Source organism: Garra rufa, chromosome 17, assembly GCF_049309525.1.
Source record: "Garra rufa chromosome 17, GarRuf1.0, whole genome shotgun sequence".
Classification (NCBI taxonomy): domain Eukaryota; kingdom Metazoa; phylum Chordata; class Actinopteri; order Cypriniformes; family Cyprinidae; genus Garra; species Garra rufa.
The window spans coordinates 31738697-31759985 of NC_133377.1; the positions used below are offsets into that span (position 1 = coordinate 31738697).

The 21289-nt window shown below is 36.1% G+C and overlaps 1 protein-coding gene across 4 annotated transcripts in view; it reads left to right on the forward strand.

Annotated features, from left to right (window-relative positions):
• Positions 1 to 513: 513 nt before the first annotated feature.
• The window catches only part of cnot3b (CCR4-NOT transcription complex, subunit 3b), a 30246-nt gene continuing 9470 nt past the window's right edge, over positions 514 to 21289 (forward strand). The window contains exons 1-13 of one of the 4 annotated variants that reach the window (XM_073821648.1): positions 514 to 642; positions 6390 to 6453; positions 6678 to 6745; positions 8725 to 8799; positions 9056 to 9145; positions 9377 to 9505; positions 13851 to 13946; positions 14651 to 14870; positions 14956 to 15080; positions 16847 to 16900; positions 16982 to 17864; positions 19382 to 19487; positions 20560 to 20701. In XM_073821648.1, the coding sequence (XP_073677749.1) occupies positions 6429 to 6453; positions 6678 to 6745; positions 8725 to 8799; positions 9056 to 9145; positions 9377 to 9505; positions 13851 to 13946; positions 14651 to 14870; positions 14956 to 15080; positions 16847 to 16900; positions 16982 to 17864; positions 19382 to 19487; positions 20560 to 20701 (2013 nt within the window). In that variant the 5' untranslated portion in view covers positions 514 to 642; positions 6390 to 6428. The remainder of the gene's footprint in view (positions 643 to 6389; positions 6454 to 6677; positions 6746 to 8724; positions 8800 to 9055; positions 9146 to 9376; positions 9506 to 13850; positions 13947 to 14650; positions 14871 to 14955; positions 15081 to 16846; positions 16901 to 16981; positions 17865 to 19381; positions 19488 to 20559; positions 20702 to 21289) is intronic. The other 3 variants (XM_073821650.1, XM_073821651.1, XM_073821649.1) reach the window with 3 other exon arrangements.

A 21289-nucleotide genomic window follows, 5' to 3' on the forward strand; every position in this document is an offset into this window, starting at 1 on the left:
ATGAACCTGGTGTGTTACTAATTATTGTTATGAGAACGTCATTACTACTCAATATCTGATCAACTAATTAGCTGGACTTTATTCAAGGTTAAAGTTAAATATATTCGGAATTATCTTTTTGACTAAATATTTTTACAAGTTTTCCAGTCTCTTGAGCCTTCATATTCCCAAATCCCATCCGTTTCCATGCAATCTGGTTGACACTGTGAGACAGTGCTTTGAAACTACGCTTTCTTTGTCTTTTCTAGAAAATTAATACATTCGTACAAACTAGTAATTACTAGGCCATAGAGTAAGTCGGTATATTTCAAGACATCCCGGTCCACCTTTAACCTCTCCATATACACCAACCATCACTCGCTATGCACGGAAGCTGTCAAGCAGCGCGAGTTGATCGACAGCTCCTCGTACCCAATGAGAAAAAAGAACTGATGGCTGGTGCCAAATGGCCTTTCAGTGGGCGGGGCCACAAGCCTCCAGCGCACCAGCGGAGGAGGTGTTCCTGGCGGCCATCTTTGATGCGAGAAGTGATTGTTTGGCGAATAGAAAAAATAGGAAATAAAAATATAGCGTGAAAAGTTGGGGAATTGTGGCGGAACTGAAGGGGCTATTAAGAGGGCAAGTGGAACTCAGGAAAATCAGGTAAAACATCCTCTCAGCGTGGGAGCGTCACTCCAATTACGTGCTGCTTTTTTTGCTTTTCCTTTCCAATTTGTATCACAGCCAAAAAACCTCGAGCCGGTCGCGTTCAACACAGGCTCACGAGCTGCTTGCTAGAACAGAGCTTTTTCTAACTCCTCCGAAGTGTTTTTATTTTCGCATCAGCGTCTCAGCGCGTAGAAAAAGTAGAGTGCATGCAAATGAAGTTGGTTGAGAGAATATAAAATAAGCCACATGCATGGAAACACAGTGGCACTCTCTGGTTTCATGTTCCTGAAGTACTATTTAGTGAAACCCAGCTTGCCTTAAATGAGATGTTATCACCAGGTCTGTGGCATTTTCTTTTTAGGTTTACTTTAAACTGTTCTCATGTATCTGATGGAGGTTCAGCTCTCGAACTACCAGCTACATTGTTGCGAGAACTCAGTGGATGCGCGCTACTGTGTCAGAGAATGTTGCCTGACATGCAGCTGTCATCCAAATTGTTTATATTTTATGTGATGATCAGGACTGTGGTGAATTGATGCACTATTAGCCTTCTGCTTCAGTCACACATGTACTAACTAGTCATTATAGAAGTGCATGGATGCATGAAATCAAGTCTTGCTTCATTGTGGCAAATGAGGCTGATGCATCATGTTCAGTCGTGTTTGGACGGTGTCGTTACAAATCTGTCTAAAATAGGTAGTTGGTATCTGCTGTTTCATCATTTAATTTGACACTGTTGTCTAATTTATACCTTTCAATGCACGTTTTCACTGACCAGGAGCATGTTAAGTCAAAAGGCAGTTGGTATTTTGTCACTAGTCTTAGCTCTGACAGTGCAGTACCAGAGAAATTTATGTGATAGTCCGTTAAAAGAGCCTAAAGGGGCTATTTAATCTTGTATAAATGTATGCTTCAAAGTATGCTTCTTGCTGTCATGTGCCTTTATATCAAGAGCTTGTTTATTTATTAAAGAAACATAGGTGATAACCTTTATATAAAACTCCTCTTATAATCTCTACATCATAAATGATCTTCTGTTTAAAAGACTAGTTCACCAAAAATGGAAATTTCCTGAAAATGTTCTCACCCTCAGGCCAGTTTTGCATCATCAGAACAAAATTATAGAATTTCAACATTACATCACTTGCTCACCAATGGATCCTCAGCAGTGAATGGGTGCCATCAGAATGAGAGCTGGTAAACAAACAGCTGATAAAAGCATCACTATAAGCCAGCGAAAATGTGTGTGTCTGTAACAAACAGTTTAATCATTATAGGATTAATTTATAGACCCATTGTCATCCAAGATGTTCATGTATTTCTTTCTTCAGTCGTAAAGAAATTGTTTTTTGAGGAAAAGATTTCAGGATTTCTCTCCATATAATGGATATGTATGGTGCCCCCAAGTTTGAACGATCCCAACTGAGGAAGAAGGGTTTTCCACATACCATAACTGTATTGACGCAGAATACACAGACTATATTATCACAGATTATCACTAGAGATGAGACTAGATATTATCACAGAGACGAGACAAAATGAGCATTTGAGGTTAAAAACTATAGAAATGGTAATTTTGTTTAGAAAATAACCAATCGTTTCACTAGATAAGACACTTCTTCTTCGTCTGGGATCATTTAGAACCCTTTGAAGCTGCGTTTAAACTGCATTTTGGAAGTTCAAACTTGAGGGCACCATACATATCCATTATATAGAGAGAAATCCTGAAATGTTTTCCTTAAAAAACATAATTTCTTTACGACTGAGGAAAAAAAGACATGAACATCTTGGATGACAAGGGGGTGAGTACATTATCTGTACATTTTTGTTCTTAAAGTGAGCTAATCCTGTAAGGTGATTTAACTTTAAATTGTTGCTTCTTTCCGAAAAGAGTCCTCTATCAATAATATTGGTTTCTATTGGGGGGGGAATGCACAGATTAAGCGCTGTTTATAAGCAAAAACAGTTCTGAACAAATACGTTGGTGGATTTTGATGTGAAAGAACAATAGAGGATGGACTTTTCCCCACTGGAACAGGTTTAAAGTTAACTCCTTGATGATGGTTTTGTTTCTTACACGCATGCAGCCTTTCACTTCAGAAGAAATTTAACTGATGTACTAAAGTCACGTGGATTATTGTGATGTTTTTAACAGCTCTTTGGACTGCCTGACGGCTTCCATTGGTGAGCTAGTAATGTAATGCTAAATTTCTCTCAATCTAAAGATGAAGAAACAAACTCATCTACATCTTAGACATCTTTCTTAACAGAAAGTCTTGTACACTGCTAGTGTTGAGCAACACTCTTGAGATTTCTGAATATAATCTAACATGGATAACATGTCTGCATCAATGCAAGTCTCTACTATGTGGGATGTGCAAAGGATAGATTAATACGTTTTCTAAATTTAGACTGTGATAGCACATCTTTATGTTTCACACTGCCGTGCTTGCGTGCATCTCAACATGTACTATAAGCGTGCAAGTATACATTTGACTAAACATCCTTGTTTGCACATGATTGCTATCTGATGCTGCTGGTAAAACTGATTTCTTACTATATTTATATACTTGATATATATGCAGTTTAATGATCTAACCTTTAAGCTTTAGATATGGTTTATTTTGGAGGAAGACATTTTTATAAAATTATAACCAACTCTCCTGTATATAAAGGACTGGTGCCATGTAGATAGCCAGAACTGGCAAATTGCCCTTTGTGTTGGAGTTATTTGTAATAAAATGAGTAACATGTGTAGCACATTTGCATAGAATGCTTTTTAGATGATGTAGGTGAAAAGGTGGAGAGTGTGATTTACTCAGTGCTAAAATACTTTCTTATTCCAGTTTAATGTGTGGAAACAACTTTGTAACTGTAAGTATGTAGGTTGATTTCGAAAGAGAGTGTAATAACTGTGGCTTTGATGTCAGTGTTTTGTCTCAACCAATGCCATGGCGTTTTTGTTTCTCTCAAGGTTTTTTACATTATAATGATCTAATCTATTTAAAGGATGATCATGTCTTTCTTTCTTCAGTCAAAGAAATTAAGTTTTTTGAGATAAACAATCCAGGATTTTTCTCCATATAGTGGACTTCAATGGTGCCCAATGGATTGAAAACTGCAAACTGCAGTTTCAATGCAGCTTCAAAGGACTCTACACAATCCCAGCCAAGGAATAAGGGTCTTATCTAGCCAAACGATCAGTCATTTTCCCAAAAAAAAGAAAAAAGAATACTTTCTAACCACAGATGCTCATCGGCTTCACACATTACTAGGGATGTAACGGTATTGTAAATACCGTCGTACCGCAATAACAAATTTTTTCGATACTACCGTGGTCGCATGACTCGATAAAACAATAGGTCTTCTGAGAAAAGTTTGCTCAGGCGAATGGAGCGAACGGGAGGTAGCGGGAACTACAATTCCCATCAGCCCAGGCGTGGCCATCATCCTTTGCGGTCTGTTGCCCGCCACCCTTGAACGTCAAGTTCATTTTATTTTCGATATAGCGCCAGATCACAATAGAAGTCATTTAAGGTTATCTTTCATATAGAACAGGTCTATACATTGTTCTTTTATTAAACAAACTTAATTGCATTATGCTATTTATCTTATTTACACGAAGGCATGTCATTTCTGTCTCTACATGATGGCGCGTTTACAATGTCTCCCCCGTGAAAACACGCAGGACTCCATTCATAAAAACGGAATTTACTATAGCGCGGAATGCCACGGAATTTGTTGATTTTTGGATTAATAAATCAAAAGTTGGTCTGTCACTTAATTCAAATCGCGATATGGACTAGTGTCTGTGAAAACTGAAATGCAAAAAGACCGTTTTAATATGAATCCCGCATGTTCCGTTTGCCTCTGTCTGTATGGATGGTGGAGACGCGTTTTTTTTTCTTTACTACACTCATACTGAAGCACGCGTGATGCTCCCGCTAATTTTTGGCATTTGCATCTCACATGAACAGATAAACTTAATCTCCAAAGCTTCTGTTAGTGTCACTTTTACCGTTTCATTTAAGAAAACTAGCATCATATCACACTGTACACAGAAACTTCACGGCAACCTGTCAAAATAAAAGTACGGTTTAACATGAAACAGAACAATATAAGTCTTGTATTTCTTTTGTACAGTATAATGTAGGTGTTTATATATTCCTATTTAAATAATTTACATAAAACAATATATATAATAAAAAATAAATATTACAAGAAGATTAACCACTTAATTGTAGAAAAAAATACTACAATTATTATTTAAACGTTTTAAACTGAATATAATTTTTCTTCCATGGATGGGTTTTAACAGTAAAACTCTGTTTGTTTGCCAAAAATTAAAAGGGTTTATTTTTCATTTAATTAAAAATAAATAAATGTTTATGCTTTCATTTGATTATCAGAAAAATTAAAACACATAAGAATTTCTAAAAAAAAAAAAAAAAAAAAAAGCAAAAGATTGTAGAGCCCTATTGTTCAAAATGTTAAAATAGAGAGTTTTGGACTTATTTTTCCACTGAAATGAATGTTTTCGTGATTACACAAAGTAGGCTAAAGTACTGCGAAAAAAAGTAACGTGGTTACATGGTTTAATATTTTTTTGTTATTAAAACTGAAAAATTGAAGTTCCTGTTTCAAAGTTTACAGATAGATGGCTAATTTTTATGCCATTGATATGTTCAGTGTTCATGTAAACTGTTTAATAAACACTTCTGGCACTTTTTTCGAGTCTCTTCATTAGTTTTGTTTTTCCTGTAAATGATTCAATAAATACCGTACCGTGCCATTCATACCGAGGTATTACCGTACCGTGAAGTTTTGATACCGTTACATCCCTACACATTACGTAATGATATTGGGAAAATCATGTGCGGTTAGTTCTTCTTCTGTGTACTTTGGTTCAAAAAGGTAGGGTATGAGGTAAAAAAAATTCTCATTTTCTCCTTCAACGTCAAAATTGACTGACATCGGTGTTTTGCCTTTTTTTTGTAAAGGGTGTTTGACTTTCTTTGCACGTTCGCTTTGTAAACATTGGATCGATACTTCTGCCTACATATTACGTAAAGGCAAGCTAGTGCAAAACGAGCATTTCTGGTTAAAAAGTTTACATATTTAATTTTGTTTTACAAAATGGCAGATCGTTTTGCTAGATAAGACCCTTATTTCTTGGCTTGGATTGTGTAGAGCCCTATGAAGCTGCATTGAACCCGTTGATCCCTATTAAAGTCCACTAAATGGAGAAAAATGCTGAAATGTTTTCCTCAAAAACCTTCATTTATTTTCGACTAAAGAAAAAAAGACATGAACATCTTGGATGACACAGGGATAAGTAATCCTTTAAGAAAACATTGCCTCTAAATGGCCAATAAAAATTAATTTTGGTTGAAACTTACTGACAGGTGTAGTACACCATTGGGTCCAGTTTTATAGCTAGTCCCAATCATTCACAACAATCCTGTCCCGCCATCCCTACAGCAATCACAAAAGCCGTTTTGTGTGTTTCTAATGATGTCACTGTGCCATTATAATAATTACGCTAATAGGTCAAGGGAAAAAAACATGTAATTATTAAAGGCCGTTGGCCTGAGAGGCATGTTCTTTTTTGGACATATCGCATTAAAGCACATTATAATGAAAGTCTTGTTTCTTACAAATCCAGTCATTTGTTAGAGACTCTGCGAGAGTGTATTTAATATTAGGCACTACAATGGTGCTCATTTTCTCTTCTTTTCCAGTAGAAGAAGGCATGAAGAAAACATCATAGTCAAGAAGTCATGGCTGATAAAAGAAAACTTCAAGGTATGATAACAAGAGCATTTTTTTTCTAGGTCATATCTGTTTAATGGTCTTCTTGGATGATATCTCAATGCAGCTTAGTTTGAGGAGAATGCTACATGAGTGGCTTAAATTATTTATCATTATCTGCTGTATCGAAGCACGTGTGCATGTCTTTTTCTGAGAATATGGCCTGGTCTCACCTCATTTTACCATGATGTACCTAAGGTTTGCTTCTCTCTCCTAAGGTGAAATAGACAGATGTTTGAAAAAAGTTGCAGAAGGAGTAGAACAGTTTGAGGACATTTGGAAAAAGGTAGGAAATTACTAACTCAGCACTTTGTCATGTTAACTGTAATTAAAAGAAAATGCTGAAAAATGAGAGTAAGAAGCTTATCACAAAACATTAAGCAGCTGATTTCAACATTGATAATAAGAAAATCTTTCTTGAGAGCCAAATTAGCATATTATAATGATTTCTGAAGGATTATGTGACTTACAGTAAGAGTAATGATGCTGAAAATTCAGCTTTGCCAATACAAGAATGGATTCATTTTTAAAAGTTATTTTAAAATTAATAATGTTTTGCAGTATGTCTGTTTTACTCTGTTTTTGAGCAAATAAATGCAGCCTTTGTGCCTTTTGTGTTCGATCTTTTGAACAGCAATGTGAAACTTTGTCAAATAGTAAATATACAGTAATAATGCTATGTTTGCGTTAAAAAACGCTCCTTGTGGCCACCTTTAAACTTTTGCAGAGTGTGGCAATGCAAAAAGCTAAATCACACAACAAAGCAGATTTGCAAACTAATGTACACCCACAACAACAACCCTGCTCAGCACATTAAACCGCAAAACAACACAAAAGTGTGAGTCCCTCTTCCATGATGAGCAAATGTAGTAAATGAAGACAATAGAAGAACTTTTTTTAATCTTAGATTTTTGATCTGCTGTTCAGGGATGTGATTGCATTTATCTTATTTTACATTGTGGTAAATGTGGGCAGTAGTTCACAGTAGACCTCTGGTGTGATTTTGAAAAACAAACACTACCAGTCAAAAGGTTTTGGGCAGTAGTTTTATTTTAAATTTCTATTTAAAATAACTTTTTTCTATTTGAATATATTTTAAAATGTAAATTATTCCTGTGATTTCAAAGCTGAATTTTTAACATTACTCTAGTCTTCATTGTCATATAATCCTTCAGAAACCATTCTAATATTCTGATTTGCTGCTAAAAAATTATGTTGAAAACAGAATAGAATAGAATTTCAGGTTTCTTTGATGAATAGTAAGTTCAGAAGAACAGCATTTATCTGAAAGAGAAATCTTTTGTAACATTATAAATGTCTTTTATCATTTTTGATCAATTTAAAGCATCTTTGCTAAATAAAAGTTCATTTCTAAATTCTAATGCTGTAGCTTTTGAATTATATAGTGTATAATGTTACAAAAGCTTTTTATTTTAGATAAATGCTGATCTTTTATTCATCAAAGAATCCTGAAAAAATGTACTGAACTGTTTTAAGTATTGATAATATATATATATATATAAGCAAATTAGCATATTAGACACTGAACTCTGTAATAATGATGCTGAAAATGTAGCTTTGATTACAGAAATAAATTACATTTTTAAATGTATTCAAATAGAAAGCAGTTATTTTCAATAGTAAAAATATTTAACAGTTTTTTTGCTGTATTTTGGATCAAACAAATGCAGGCTTGGTGAGTAAAAGAGACTACATAAAAAAAAAAAAAAAAAAAAAATCTTACTGTCCAAAAACCTTTGAGTGGTAGTATAAGACTTAATGTCTTTTCACCATATACAGTAGTGTACTTGTGGGTAAAATTCACGGTTGAGTAGACACAGAAAAATGCAATATATGCACAATGGACCTTCTTCATGGAGCATGAGCAGAACAGATTTTTGCTCAATAAACTGTGCATTAAAAACCTGTAATATTGTGAAATATTATTACAATTTAAAATAACTGTTAGTTATTTTAGTTTTAATAAACTTAAAATGTAACTCATTCCTGTGATGGTAAAGCAGAATTTTCAGCAGCCATTACTCCAGTCTTGATGATATGCTGATTTGGTGCTTAAGAAACATTTCTTATCTGTGTTGAAGACCGTTGTGCTGCAATGCGTCTGTGCAGAATAAAAGTATCCTTTTTTTTTTTTTAAATCTTACTCACTTCAGACTTGATCGGTAGTTTATATTTTGTATGTGCCATATATGTTGCCCATGAACTATGTTTTTCTTGTTTGTTTGTTTTTTAAATTAATTTCAGCTCCATAATGCTGCCAACGCCAACCAAAAAGAGAAATATGAATCTGACCTCAAGAAAGAGATTAAAAAATTACAGGTGAGAATTTTCCCTTGATGACAAACTGAATGCACTTTTCTTTTTAATAAATTGGCCTTTTCACAAGGTGTGCTTGTCTTTATTAGTAACTCAAAGGACAAGCGCTACCCACGCTAAGGGTCATGTATGCGCGTGTCCACTGTGCTTGGCGGCACAGGATGAGTTGGGCATGCTTGATTTCAGGCATCCAGCTCAATTTTCTTTCATTTGTTGTTTCTACATGCTCTTTCTGTTTCTGTCTGCATTGGTTCTGCAGCGTCTCCGTGACCAGATTAAGACATGGGTCGCCTCCAATGAGATCAAAGACAAAAGACAGCTAGTAGAGAATCGCAAACTCATTGAGACGGTGAGTAGATGTCTGTTTTAATTGAACAAAAATGCTTGATACTAATAAATAATGCTTTGAACATGAAGTACATTAGTAGTGTTTTCAGTAAGGTTAGATCTTTGAGATGTGAACTTTTCAAATTTTTGGAGGTATATGCATAGGTTGCTGTAAGGTTAAAATAATCTAATCCAGAAATAAATCTAAATTAATCCGAATTTTATACTTACGACTGTGATTTATGATCAACAGCAAATGGAGCGGTTTAAGATTGTGGAACGGGAGACCAAAACAAAAGCGTACTCTAAAGAAGGACTCGGCCTCGCTCAGAAAGTCGATCCTGCACAGAAAGAGAAAGAAGAGGTCGGCCAGTGGCTAACGGTAAGATTGGCAGTGTGAAGCATCCATTTGACTTTCGTAATGTGGAAAAAGTAGGATTAGCCTTGATTTTATCCATTTTTTACTTTGGACTAAAACACACAGATAAATGGGGTGGGTGATATACAAGTAGACGCGATTAACCGCTAGAAATCTGTCAACCGGTAGAGATTTTCAACTGTCGTTTCTATTGTGGTTTCATGGTCACAGGATGTTGTTGTACATCATGGTCACAAAAATTTAATATTTACTAGCGTTTTTAAGAATTGCGGTTTAAAAACAAGTAATTTTAAGCTGTTTGAAATGCAATCAGCAGCGAAAGAGAACTTATTTCGCTATATGCACACGCTGTCTGAAAGACTGTCTCTATGAAGACAATGTTATAGAGTTATTTTTGCCATTTTGCAGGCCTTAAACGGTTAAATACCCACACCAAATTATCAAAATGCCCATCTTTGCAAGTACCTTTAGGTCTTAAATGACAGCAAACAGCTGAGAAAGAAAACACATGTAACAGTATATTGTATCTGGGCAGCTCTTAAAGTGACAGCAGTCGAATATTACTTCTGTCTTTCATGTTAACAAAAGAGAGAAAATCTCTCACTGCTCTTGAATAATTAAATTTTGGAATATGCAGTGTTTTTATACATTTGGTGACTTTATACAGTCTTTATACTTATACTTTCTACTAAATATGTGGGTCAAAAATGTTCATGTCAAAATAAAAATGTACAAAAGTGATTTTATGTCCATAGACGGCACATTAAATGTAAGTAAAGTGTCTACTTTTAAGGTTTCAAATACGTTTTTGGAGAATAAAATGTCAATTTGGTTGAAATAATGTTACATTGTCATTCAGTGTAACAATATTTATGTAAAAATTCAAATAACGTGCTTGTTCTGACCTGAACATATTAAAATATATAAAATAATAAGGGAACGCATTAAATTTTAATGTGTTTTAAATGAGTAAAAAATTCTTACTGACAAGTGGGCAAAACCTAGCAAATTTAAAAAATGTAGAGTTACAGCTAATTAAACAGTATATTGTATCCGGGCAGCTCTTAAAGTGACAGCAGTCAAATATTACTGCTGTCTTTCATGTTAATCAGACAACAAAAGAGAAAATCTCTCACTGTTCTTGAATATCTCAGTTTTGTAACTTTTATAAGAAGACGTGTATATTTAGTTTACTCAGTGAAAGATATGCAGTTTTTTATACATTTGATGACTTACAATGTATGTGGGTCAAAGACATTTAAAATGTCCACGTCAAAAGAAATTTACAAAAGTGATTTTTAGGGATGGGGCCGATCCGATCCAGTATCGGTATCGGGTTCCGATACCAGCTTAATTAATGGATCGGAAATTTCCGATCCAACCTAGAGAAATTTCCGATCCAGAGTTATGTCTACGTACAGTGCTGTCTGCTGAAATGACTTCACAAGTGATCCCGGGCTAGGTGACGTGTCTGTGCTCCAATGAGACACTGAGAGAGATGACATGCCTCCAGTCCTTTCAGAAAATCTTCAGTTTGCAGGTAGCAGTTTAGCATTGAGCGTCATACATGTCCGCTGTGTGGAAATACTTTACGGTCGGAAACGCCGCAAAGACAGCAACGTGCAATGTTTGCAAAGCCGTTGTTCCGAGAGGTGGCACCTCGTGGATTTATTTAGTAGATTAACTGTTAAATATTACCCATCATAGAGTAAAAGTTTATAATTTGTAGACTTCGTGCGTGTTATTTTCTGTTTTTAACGTTGCCGCACACACCTGAAGCGAGCACGCGCACAGAGAGAGAGAGAGAGAGAGAGAGAGAGAGAGAGAGAGAGAGAGAGAGAGAGAGAGAGAGACGTGATTCAAACTGCGCGATTCACAGACTGATTACTCTTTAACGTCTCTTGAACAGAAACATTCATACAAAGTTATGTTTAAATACCCGTTGTTTTATTCTGGTAACACCGTCGGTTATGTCTTCAGTGAACCGAAACAGCTGAGAAGGAGATGCGTGCCAGTATTACGTGCATTAGGCCTTAAAGAGACAGCATCCTATAAATACCTGCAGTGAGAAGCACTAGTTATTTATCAATGAATTATTAAATTTCTGCACCTGAATACTAGTATTGATTTTATTAGTAACTTTATGTTGTATTCATCTACACTTGTCATTTGTGTTAGTGTTCTTGTTTTGTTACTTATTATATTAGTTCAGCTAGTTTTTGCTGTGGATTAGAAGTAGCCTACTTAAAGTAAGCATTCAGTAATTAATAAACAACAAACTTTTTTTTTTGTTTTGTTTGTTTTTTGCTGATCCGAAAAGTGCACTTATTGCACTTTTATTCAAAATGTTTAACATTTGAAAACCTTATTTTGTTGCTGCTACACAAGCAAGAATTTACTGAATTTATGTTGATCAGATGCACATTGTTCTATTTATAGTGTGAATATTTATTTTTTATTTCAAATATTTGAAAACCTTTTTGTTTTATGCAACAAGAGTGTATATTGCACTAGTATCTAGTAACCCTGTCTTGAAATTTAAATAAATATCAATTTAAACCCTTAAAGTTGCATATTTGTTTTCAGGATGTGATTTCTGCCATTTTCTAACCTCATACTTACCTCAAGTTGCTTTTTGGGAGATACTTAGACTTGCTTGTAGAGAAGTTTGTTACAGCCTCATAAAATCAACAATAATGATAATAGTCATAGTGATATAAAAGCAAATAGAGCTCTGGTATCGGAATAGTATCGGTATCGGCAGATATCCAAATTCAGGTATCGGAATCGGATCGGAAGTGAAAAAATGTGGATCGGTGCATCCCTAGTGATTTTATGTCCATAGAAAGCACATTAAATGTAAGTAAAGTGTCTACTTTTAAGTGTCAAAATTTGGTTGAAATAATGTTATATTGTTATTCAGTGGAACAATATTCATGTAAAAATTCAAGCAACATGCTTATTCTAGCTTGTACATATTAAAATATATAAGAATAAGGGAGCATTACTGTGTTTTAAATGAGTAAAAAGGCAAAAAGTGGAAAATTTTTAAAATGTAGAATTACAACTAATTAGTGTTTGGGGTGAAAGAAATTTGTCTCCTAATATGTCATAAATTTATTTTTGTTGTAAATATGCCTGATAAGACTGTTACACTGAATGACATTTTAGTGGGTGTCTTCTGTAAATTAGGGAAAATGTATGATATTAATTTTTTGCTCAGAAAAACAAAAATGCAATTAAATTAAACCGAAAACTTTGATATTTTTTTGGGAAAAACACAAACAATTTAAAGCAGTATTACACTTAGTTGTTTTTATGCCTAAACCCTTTTTCATCTTTGTTAAACTGTGTCAGAACAAATTCATCTTGATAATCAAAAAATGAATTACAGTTAAACCTACTTTGATAGAAAGGTATGTAACATGGTCAAGTCAAAGTGTCAAATCAAATTTTTGGTCCCAAATTTGTATCAATTGTACTGGTAGTCCACTGTATGAAGACTGTTTGGGTATAATATGTCACAGTTTACTTTATGTTGCTACCCTTACATGCATAAATTAACTATAGTGTCCTGCACCCACTAGTAAAAAAATATCTAAATATATCAGGTGCCTAAATCATTTTTGGTTTGTAATATATTGTTATCATGAAATAAAATTACTGATAAAATCGTGATTTCATATCGCCCACTCCTACAGATAAATCATTCACAATAATACAAGAAATGTGCATTAAGAAAGTAACAAGGATGTGTTTTGATTTCATGTGGACTTGACTTGTCATTCTAGGAAGGAGCTATGTCTTGATACAATATGATAAAACATTAGGCTCATTTTAGGAGCCAGATGCCTTGTTTTTAATGTAGCTGATAGTAGGCGGCTGCTGTCAGGGGAGGATTGAAAAAAGAGCAGCTGAACTCCCACTTCTTATAGTGGTCCAGGGAATCTAAGCAAAGGCAAATACCATGATCACATTCTTTGTTGCCAGTGAAGTGGATGCATTTGAAACAGCTTTTACATGAAGACTGATATCATACAATTTTGGTGAAATTGGTTTGAACTTGAACCCGTTAAACCCGAAGCTAAATTGCAGATGGATTTCTATTGAAATTACAGTATTTTGTCCATGAACATTTCTCAGCAAGTGGTAAATGTGGCCACACCAAGTAGTTTTTCATCATTCTTTAGTTCATGCTTTGAAAAGCAGCTGCAGCGCCTGATTCAGCATGATGTTACTAAAAGCTTTTTGGCATGTACTTGGCCAAAGACATGCTCATCTTAACTGTTGCTCTGTTCGCATCATTTACTTATGTTATCTACTTCTGCTTTGTATCTTGGTTCCCCAGAACATGATAGACACGTTAAACATGCAAGTGGACCAGTTTGAGAGCGAGGTTGAATCACTGTCTGTCCAGACCAGGAAAAAGAAAGGAGACAAAGAGGTCAGAAACATTTGCTTCACCATTCTTTATTCTTATCCTTTTGATCATTTACAATGCAACTGTTTGCTGTGGGATAGGCTGGTCTAATCGTTAAAGATCTGGGTTGGAAACTAAGAGGTTTGTTCAAACCCAGCATTTGGTGTTTCATGAGTAAGTCCATTTGTCCAGTTAAACAAGGCATATTTGGTCATATTTTACAAAACCAGTCATAAGGGCCAAATGAATAAACAAGCTTTCCAATGCTGTATGGTTTGTTAGGATAGGACAATATTAAAATACAACTATTTGAAAATCAGGAATCTGAGGTTGCAAAAAATCTAAATATTGAGAAATTACCTTTAAAGTTGTCTAAATGAAGTTAGTAATGCGTATTACTAATCAAAAATTTAATTTACAAAATATCTAAATGGAATATGATCTTTACTTAATATCCTAATTATTTTAAGCATAAAAGAAAAATCTATAATTTTGACCCAGGGTCAAATTTTAGTGTTTACCACAGAATATTACGGGATTACTATGGTGCATATCCAATAAAAAAAAACAAAAAACACTTGGTTTAACATGTTGTTACCATGTTCACTAATAATGGTATTGAACATTGGTAAGACATTGTCAGCAGTTTCTCTAGTTTTGTTAAAATGACTGCTCATTCACGTTGGTAAATCAATAGTATGATGTTTTTTCTCGTGCTTTTCCCTAAGAAGCAGGATCGGATTGAGGAGCTTAAACGAATGATCGAGAGGCACCGGTATCACATCCGCATGCTGGAAACCATCCTTAGAATGCTGGACAATGACTCTATACAGGTGGATGCCATCCGCAAGATTAAAGATGACGTCGAGTACTACCTTGACTCTTCTCAGGATCCTGACTTTGAGGAGAATGAGTTTCTCTACGATGACATTGATTTAGAGGACTTGCGTAGGTGTTTGGTGCATATATAACAATTCTATTGTGTTTTGTTCTCAGTCATAACACTTTTTTTCCCCCCGTTTCCTTCTTGTAGCCCTGCCACTAGTTGCCACATCTCCAGGTCACGGAGAGGACGAGATCTTCCAGCACTCCAGTTCCACACCGACCTCCACAACGTCGTCATCTCCCATACCTCCCTCTCCAGCTACTTGCACTACGGTGAGCATCTCCTCCTCAGTAGTTGGGTTTACATCCAAAGTTGCGAATTTAACTTGGAATGTCGGGTAAAACATTTGTGAATTAACACCAATTCAATGCAACGAGTCAAAGAGAACAATATTGTCACTTCCCGATAAACTGGCACTAAATATCTCTAAGAAAAGTGAGAGAAACCACTGAATATAATTTTTATATGTAAAAAAATGACTTGGGCCTCGGAGCGATCAAATGAAACAAAAGATGCGACCATTGCTTTCAGAGATGGACGCCTGCTGTTTGGAAACAGTTCTGGGAGGCAATAATACAGAATTACTTTGACGACAGATTTTGCTCAGGCGTTTAAGAATGACCATAACGACATTTCAGATGCTATGCATCAAGATCGGTCAGCTGGATAGTCAGGTTATGCCATCCCATAGCGCAAAGTCACATGACTTTTTTCATGCGCATGGAGAAATCAATTCTGCAAATGTGACCCTGGACCACAAAAGTCTTAAGTAGCATGGGTATATTTGTAGCAGTAGACAAAAATACATTGTATGGGTCAAAAATGATAAATTTTTCTTTTATGCCAAAAATGATTAAGATATTAAGTAAAGACCAGTTTCCATTTTAGATATTTTGTAAATGTCATACCGTAAATGTTATCACAGCTTAATTTTTGATTAGTAATATGCATTGCTAAGAACTTAATTTTGGCAACTTTAAAGGCGATTTTCTCAATATTTGGATTTTTTTTGCATTGTGTCTCAGCCAGATATTGTCATATCCTAACAAACCATACATTAATGGAAAGCTTATCCAATTTAAATTTATGTTCAATAACAAAGACCCTTAAAGGAACACTCCACTTTTTTTGGAAATAGGCTCATTCTCCAACTCCCCCCGAGTTAATAAGTTGAGTTTTACCGTTTTGAAATCCATTCAGCCGTTTTCCTGTTCTGGCGTTATCACTTTTTGCATAGCTTAGCTTAGATCAATGACCAACGAATTTTGATATTTTTCCTATTTAACACATGACTCTTCTGTAGTTATATCGTGTACTAATACTGGCGGAAAATGTAAAGCTGCGATTTTCTAGGCTGATAAGATTAGGAACTACACTCCCATTCCAGCGTAATAGTCAAGGAAGTTTGCTGCCGTAATATGGACACAGCAGACGGAGTAATATCACGCAGCACCTGAAATTAGTTCCCAGCTAGTTTAACATTTGCACATGTGCTGCGTGATATTACTTCGGCCATGTTACGGCAGCAAACTTCCTTGACTATTACGCCGGAATGGACATGTAGTTCTTAACCTTATCGCCCTAGAAAATCGCAGCTTTACATTTTCCGCCGGTATTAGTACACATTAGTATACATTAGGAGTTGGAGAATGAGCCTATTTCCAAAAAAAGTGGAGTGTTCCTTTAAGGGTCTTTGTTATTGAACATAAATTTAAATGGGATAAGCTTTCCATTAATGTATGGTTTGTTAGGATATGACAATATTTGGCTGAGACACAATCATTTCAAAATCTGGACTCTGAGGGTGCAAAAAAATCCAAATATTGAGAAAATCGCCTTTAAAGTTACTTCATTTTGCTATCCTCACTTATATAAATGAACTATAGTGTCCTGCACTAAAAAAAAAAAAAAAATCAAAAATGATGTCTGGTGTTTTTAAATGATTTTTGGTTTACTGTAGTTCATAAAAACACAATTTAGTAATTAGTTTTGGTTTGCTTTTGTTTCATGTCCTGTTCTCTCAAATTCTGCTAATGAGAATTCGGAAGATGACAAGAAAAGAGGTCGTTCAATAGACAGTGAAATCAGCCAGGTGAGAAAAGAAACCCCAGATCACTTATTATCATTCTTTTGAACTGACACTGAGCTCACGAATCCTATCGTTTTGTTGCAGTCACCTATCAAGAACGGAAATCCATCTTCATCTCTATCCTCTTCTTCCTCATTGTCATCCTCATCCTCGGGAGCCTCTTCAAACTCTTTGATCTCCATGGCGAATGTCGCCAGCAGCATAAGCTCGGCATCAGGGAGCAGCAGCCTCTTAGGCAGCTTGGGCGGCTCCCTTCAGAACTCTGGCAGCTATAGTTCAGCAACCCAGCAACAAACACAGCAATCCCAACAGCAGCACCAGCCCAAAAATTCGGTCTCCTCTCTTTCCGCCGCCATCTTGGCTGCCTCCAACAGCAGTACCTTTCTCCCAACATCCACCTCCACGTCACCTCCCAACACCAGCACATCAGCCCCTACGACGCCCATCTCGCTAAGCCAGCCTCCGTTGGGATTGGGCCTTTCCTCCAGTCTGGGCCTTGGGAAGGGGACGTCGGTGACTAGTGGCGCAAACCAGATGACCGGTCTGGTCCTTTCAGGGATGCCGGCATCCTTGAACAGCCTGACTGGGTTTTTGAGTGGATCCACTCCGGCACCTTATGCACAAGCGGCCGCCGCAGGTTGCGTGGGCAGCGGGCTGTCAGCGTCGATTGCAACGAATATTAGCAGTACAAACTCCAGTGGAATCGTAACCTCAGTGGGGACTAACGGAAGTCTAGGCTCCACAAGCCTCTTGGGCTCAGGGCCTGGTATTTTGGGTCTTGGGTCTACACAGTCCGCTGTGGAGCCTTTACCTTTGGTGGCTCCCAGCTCTGTGGGAGGCGTACTGACCTCAGGGAGCAACGTGGGAGTTATCGGAAGCAACGGAGGAACCTCTGGGACAGGAAACGCAGTGGGAAGTGCCGTGCTACCACGGCCACCTAGTGGGCCGAAACAAAACGGCGGTACAAGTGAGTGCAGAATAACTGTCTAATCCGAAAAAAATTATGAAAAGGGTTTCTGCAGGTCTTAATTTGGCCTTTCACAAATTAAGGCTTTAAAAAGGTTTTTTGTTATTAATTACTCACCGTCATGTCGTTCCAAACCTGTAAGTCTGTCGTCTTCATCGTTGAAACACAAATTAAGATATTTTTGATGAAATCCAAGAGCTTTCTGACCCTGCATAGACAGCAAAGCAACTGTCCTGTTCAAGGCCCAGCAAGCAGGGTTTATAAAAGGTGCTTATTAGTGCTTAAAGTACTTGAATTTGACTTTTTGAAATTTAAGGTCTGGAAAACCCTTGAAAATAGCAATATTCCTGAAGAGGTACTTGAAAAGTGCTTAAATTATTAAAAGACAATGCATCTGTGAAAATTAAAGTGTTTAATTTTGTCAATAAGCACATATCTTTTCACACAATTCAAAAAACTTCATACCTTTTTTGCTTATTTCAGTTAAAGTCCGAGAAAATCAAGCTAAGCAAGTAGTAGTATTGACAGTGTCGTGTAAACATGGCTGAAGATGCAAAAAGTGGAACAGATGAACCAAATCAATTGAGTCATTTATGCTGGAACTGCTCAGATTTATTCAAACTCATGACTTTGGTCATTTATTTCAAGCGATTCACTAGCAAAAACCAGATCAATTTAAAAGAGGCATTAATTTTTGAATTTCAGCATTGCTTGTAATGATTTTAAAAAGCATGTAATGATGGGTAAAGCAGAGCTTTTTGAAACTCAGAATCAGTTAAACCATTGAGTCACAGTTTCGAGGCGCTCCAATAGGAGCCGGACTTTGGAGCAAATTATTTGCTTTAGATTAGAACGGGTTTGTGAGTCATTTTGCAAATTGAATGATTTGACTCAAATGATTTGCAATTCGCAATTCGAAGTCCCGATCTAAATCGAATGGTTTGCGATAAGCAAAGTTACATTCTAAGTCAAATGATTCATGAGTCCTGATCTGAAATGATTGTTTGCGGATCATTATTCAGAGCGGATCACGAATCATTTGATTTAGATCGGAATTTCAGAGCGGGTTTCGCAAATCTTTTGCTTTAGAACTGAACTTTACAGTGGGTTTCACAAATCTTGCTTTAGATCAGAACTTCAGAATTCAGATTGCGAGGTTGCAAGGACATTGTTAAAATAGTCAATGTGACATCAGTGGTTCAACCATAATTTTATGAAGCTACGAAAATAGTTTTTGTGCACAACAAAAACAAAAAAATGTCTTTATTCAACAATTTCTTCTCTTCTGTGTCGATCTTTGACGCAGGTTTATGGGAGTACCACAACGCGGTGCTGCTGATGCAGGAGGCTGCGTTACATTACATTGTGTTTTAGAAAAAGGCATTTAAAAAGTTTTGCATTTATCTTCATAAAACCTGCAGAAACCCTGAATAAATAAAAAACAAAACAACATTATATAAGAAGACACTGAAATTCTATAAAACATAAATTTACTTAAATATTCCCTCATCTTCCAGGTTATAGTGCTGTGGTAGCAGACAGCACATCAGACTCCCCCCTCAACAGTGCCAGCCAATCACAGAACAGCCAATCCTCATCCTTAAATTCCTCAACAAATCAGCCGTAAGTACTACTCTCTTACACCTTACATAACCACATGGCAACGCTCTTGACAATCACCATCAACAACCTAGCATTGTTAAAAATTTTTGTGTGGTTTAAAAGACTTATTTTTAGAATATAAGAATTAATATTTGATATTGGTCAAATTGATTAAACTGCACTGCCACTACTGGATTTGAACTCAATTTAAACTGAATTATGCTGGATAATGATACTCTTGCCTTCTGCACAGCTGTTTATAACTGAAATGAAGTTGTTTAGTAACTGATGAGTTTTGCAGTATTGACAGTATTGTTAAAACATGAAACATTGAACTAAATTGAGCCTATTGTTTTCTGTAGAAGCAGCTTTACATCCAAGTAAAATTTGTTTCATAATTGAACTTTGCAATATTGACACTCTTATATATGACCCAGGACCACAAACCAGTCATAAGTAGCACGAGTACATTTGTAGCAATAGTCAACAAACAGTTTAAATTAATCAATCATATAAAGTTCCGGACCCACTCATATTCGTGTTAAATTATCATGATTACAATATTGACCAAAGTAATCTTGATTATGATTTTTGCCATAATCGAGCAGCCCTACCATGAGCACAGAATCGAGACGGATGTTGATCTAAAGTCACGTAAAATTGCATGGATTCCATTATGACTTTTCAGACTGTGGTCGCATTGCAAAACATCTGACTTGTATCGGATTTAGTACCATGTATGGAAGTGGCACAAATCAAAATTGAAAAGATTCCACGCGGTTTGTGCTGTTCACTTTGTCATTAGAAAAACAGACCTAAGTCACATGTGAGCAAAAACAAATTCGCCTTATTGAACTGAACTGAATCAACAGTAAATTGAGTCAAACTATTGTCTTGTGTTGAGCTGCCTTACGGCTGAAATCGAATTTGTTTCATAATTACATTTCACACTTATTTTCCTGTTTATTAATGTGAAGCTGCTTTGAAATTATCTTTTTTGTATAAAGTAGAAAAAACGCATATAAATTGCAAATGTATGTTATTCCTCATTAAAATGATTTTCTAAATGCTCTTTTCCCTCCTGTCAAAACAGTAAGGACAGTGGGTCCAGCCTTCTGGGGTCGATGACACTGCCGCCCAGCTCGCCTTCACCGTCATACAGTGAGAGTAAAGCAGGCGGTGGGAGCCTGCTCAACGGCCCGCACTCATACACACAGGCTGCCGACACCATCAAGGTCAGTCACGCAATGTTTGCACATACGCAATCAGCACATTGTGTGTCATTACATCACACTACACCTGTTTGATGAATGCGTGCACATCTCAAGGCAAAGTCTACATTGTTGCCCGATAGTGCTCTGCAAATTGGCCAAACTGAGATTAGACAAGTTTAGGCAGAGGAATTAAAATTATTTAAAGGGGTAGTTCATCCAAAAATGGAAATTCTGTCATTAATTAGTCACAAATTAAGATGTTTTTGATCAAATCAGAGCGCTTTCTGACCCTGCATGGACAGCAACACAACTGCCATGTTCAAGACCCAGAAAGGTAGTAACAACATCGTTAAAATAGTCCATGTGACATTTGTGGTTCAACCGTAATTTTATGAAGCTACAGTACAAGAATGTTACTTTCAAAAACAGAAAAAAAAATATTCATCACACTCTAAACGCCTACATTTTTAAAAACTAATTATATTAAATTAGTAAATAAAATAAACCCTTCAGGTCCCACAAATTCTTTGGTTTTTCGGCATTTTTGTGTATTTGATGCATTGGTTTCCTTCTGAAGCATCGGTGAGCGTTTGAACCTTCTGTAATAGT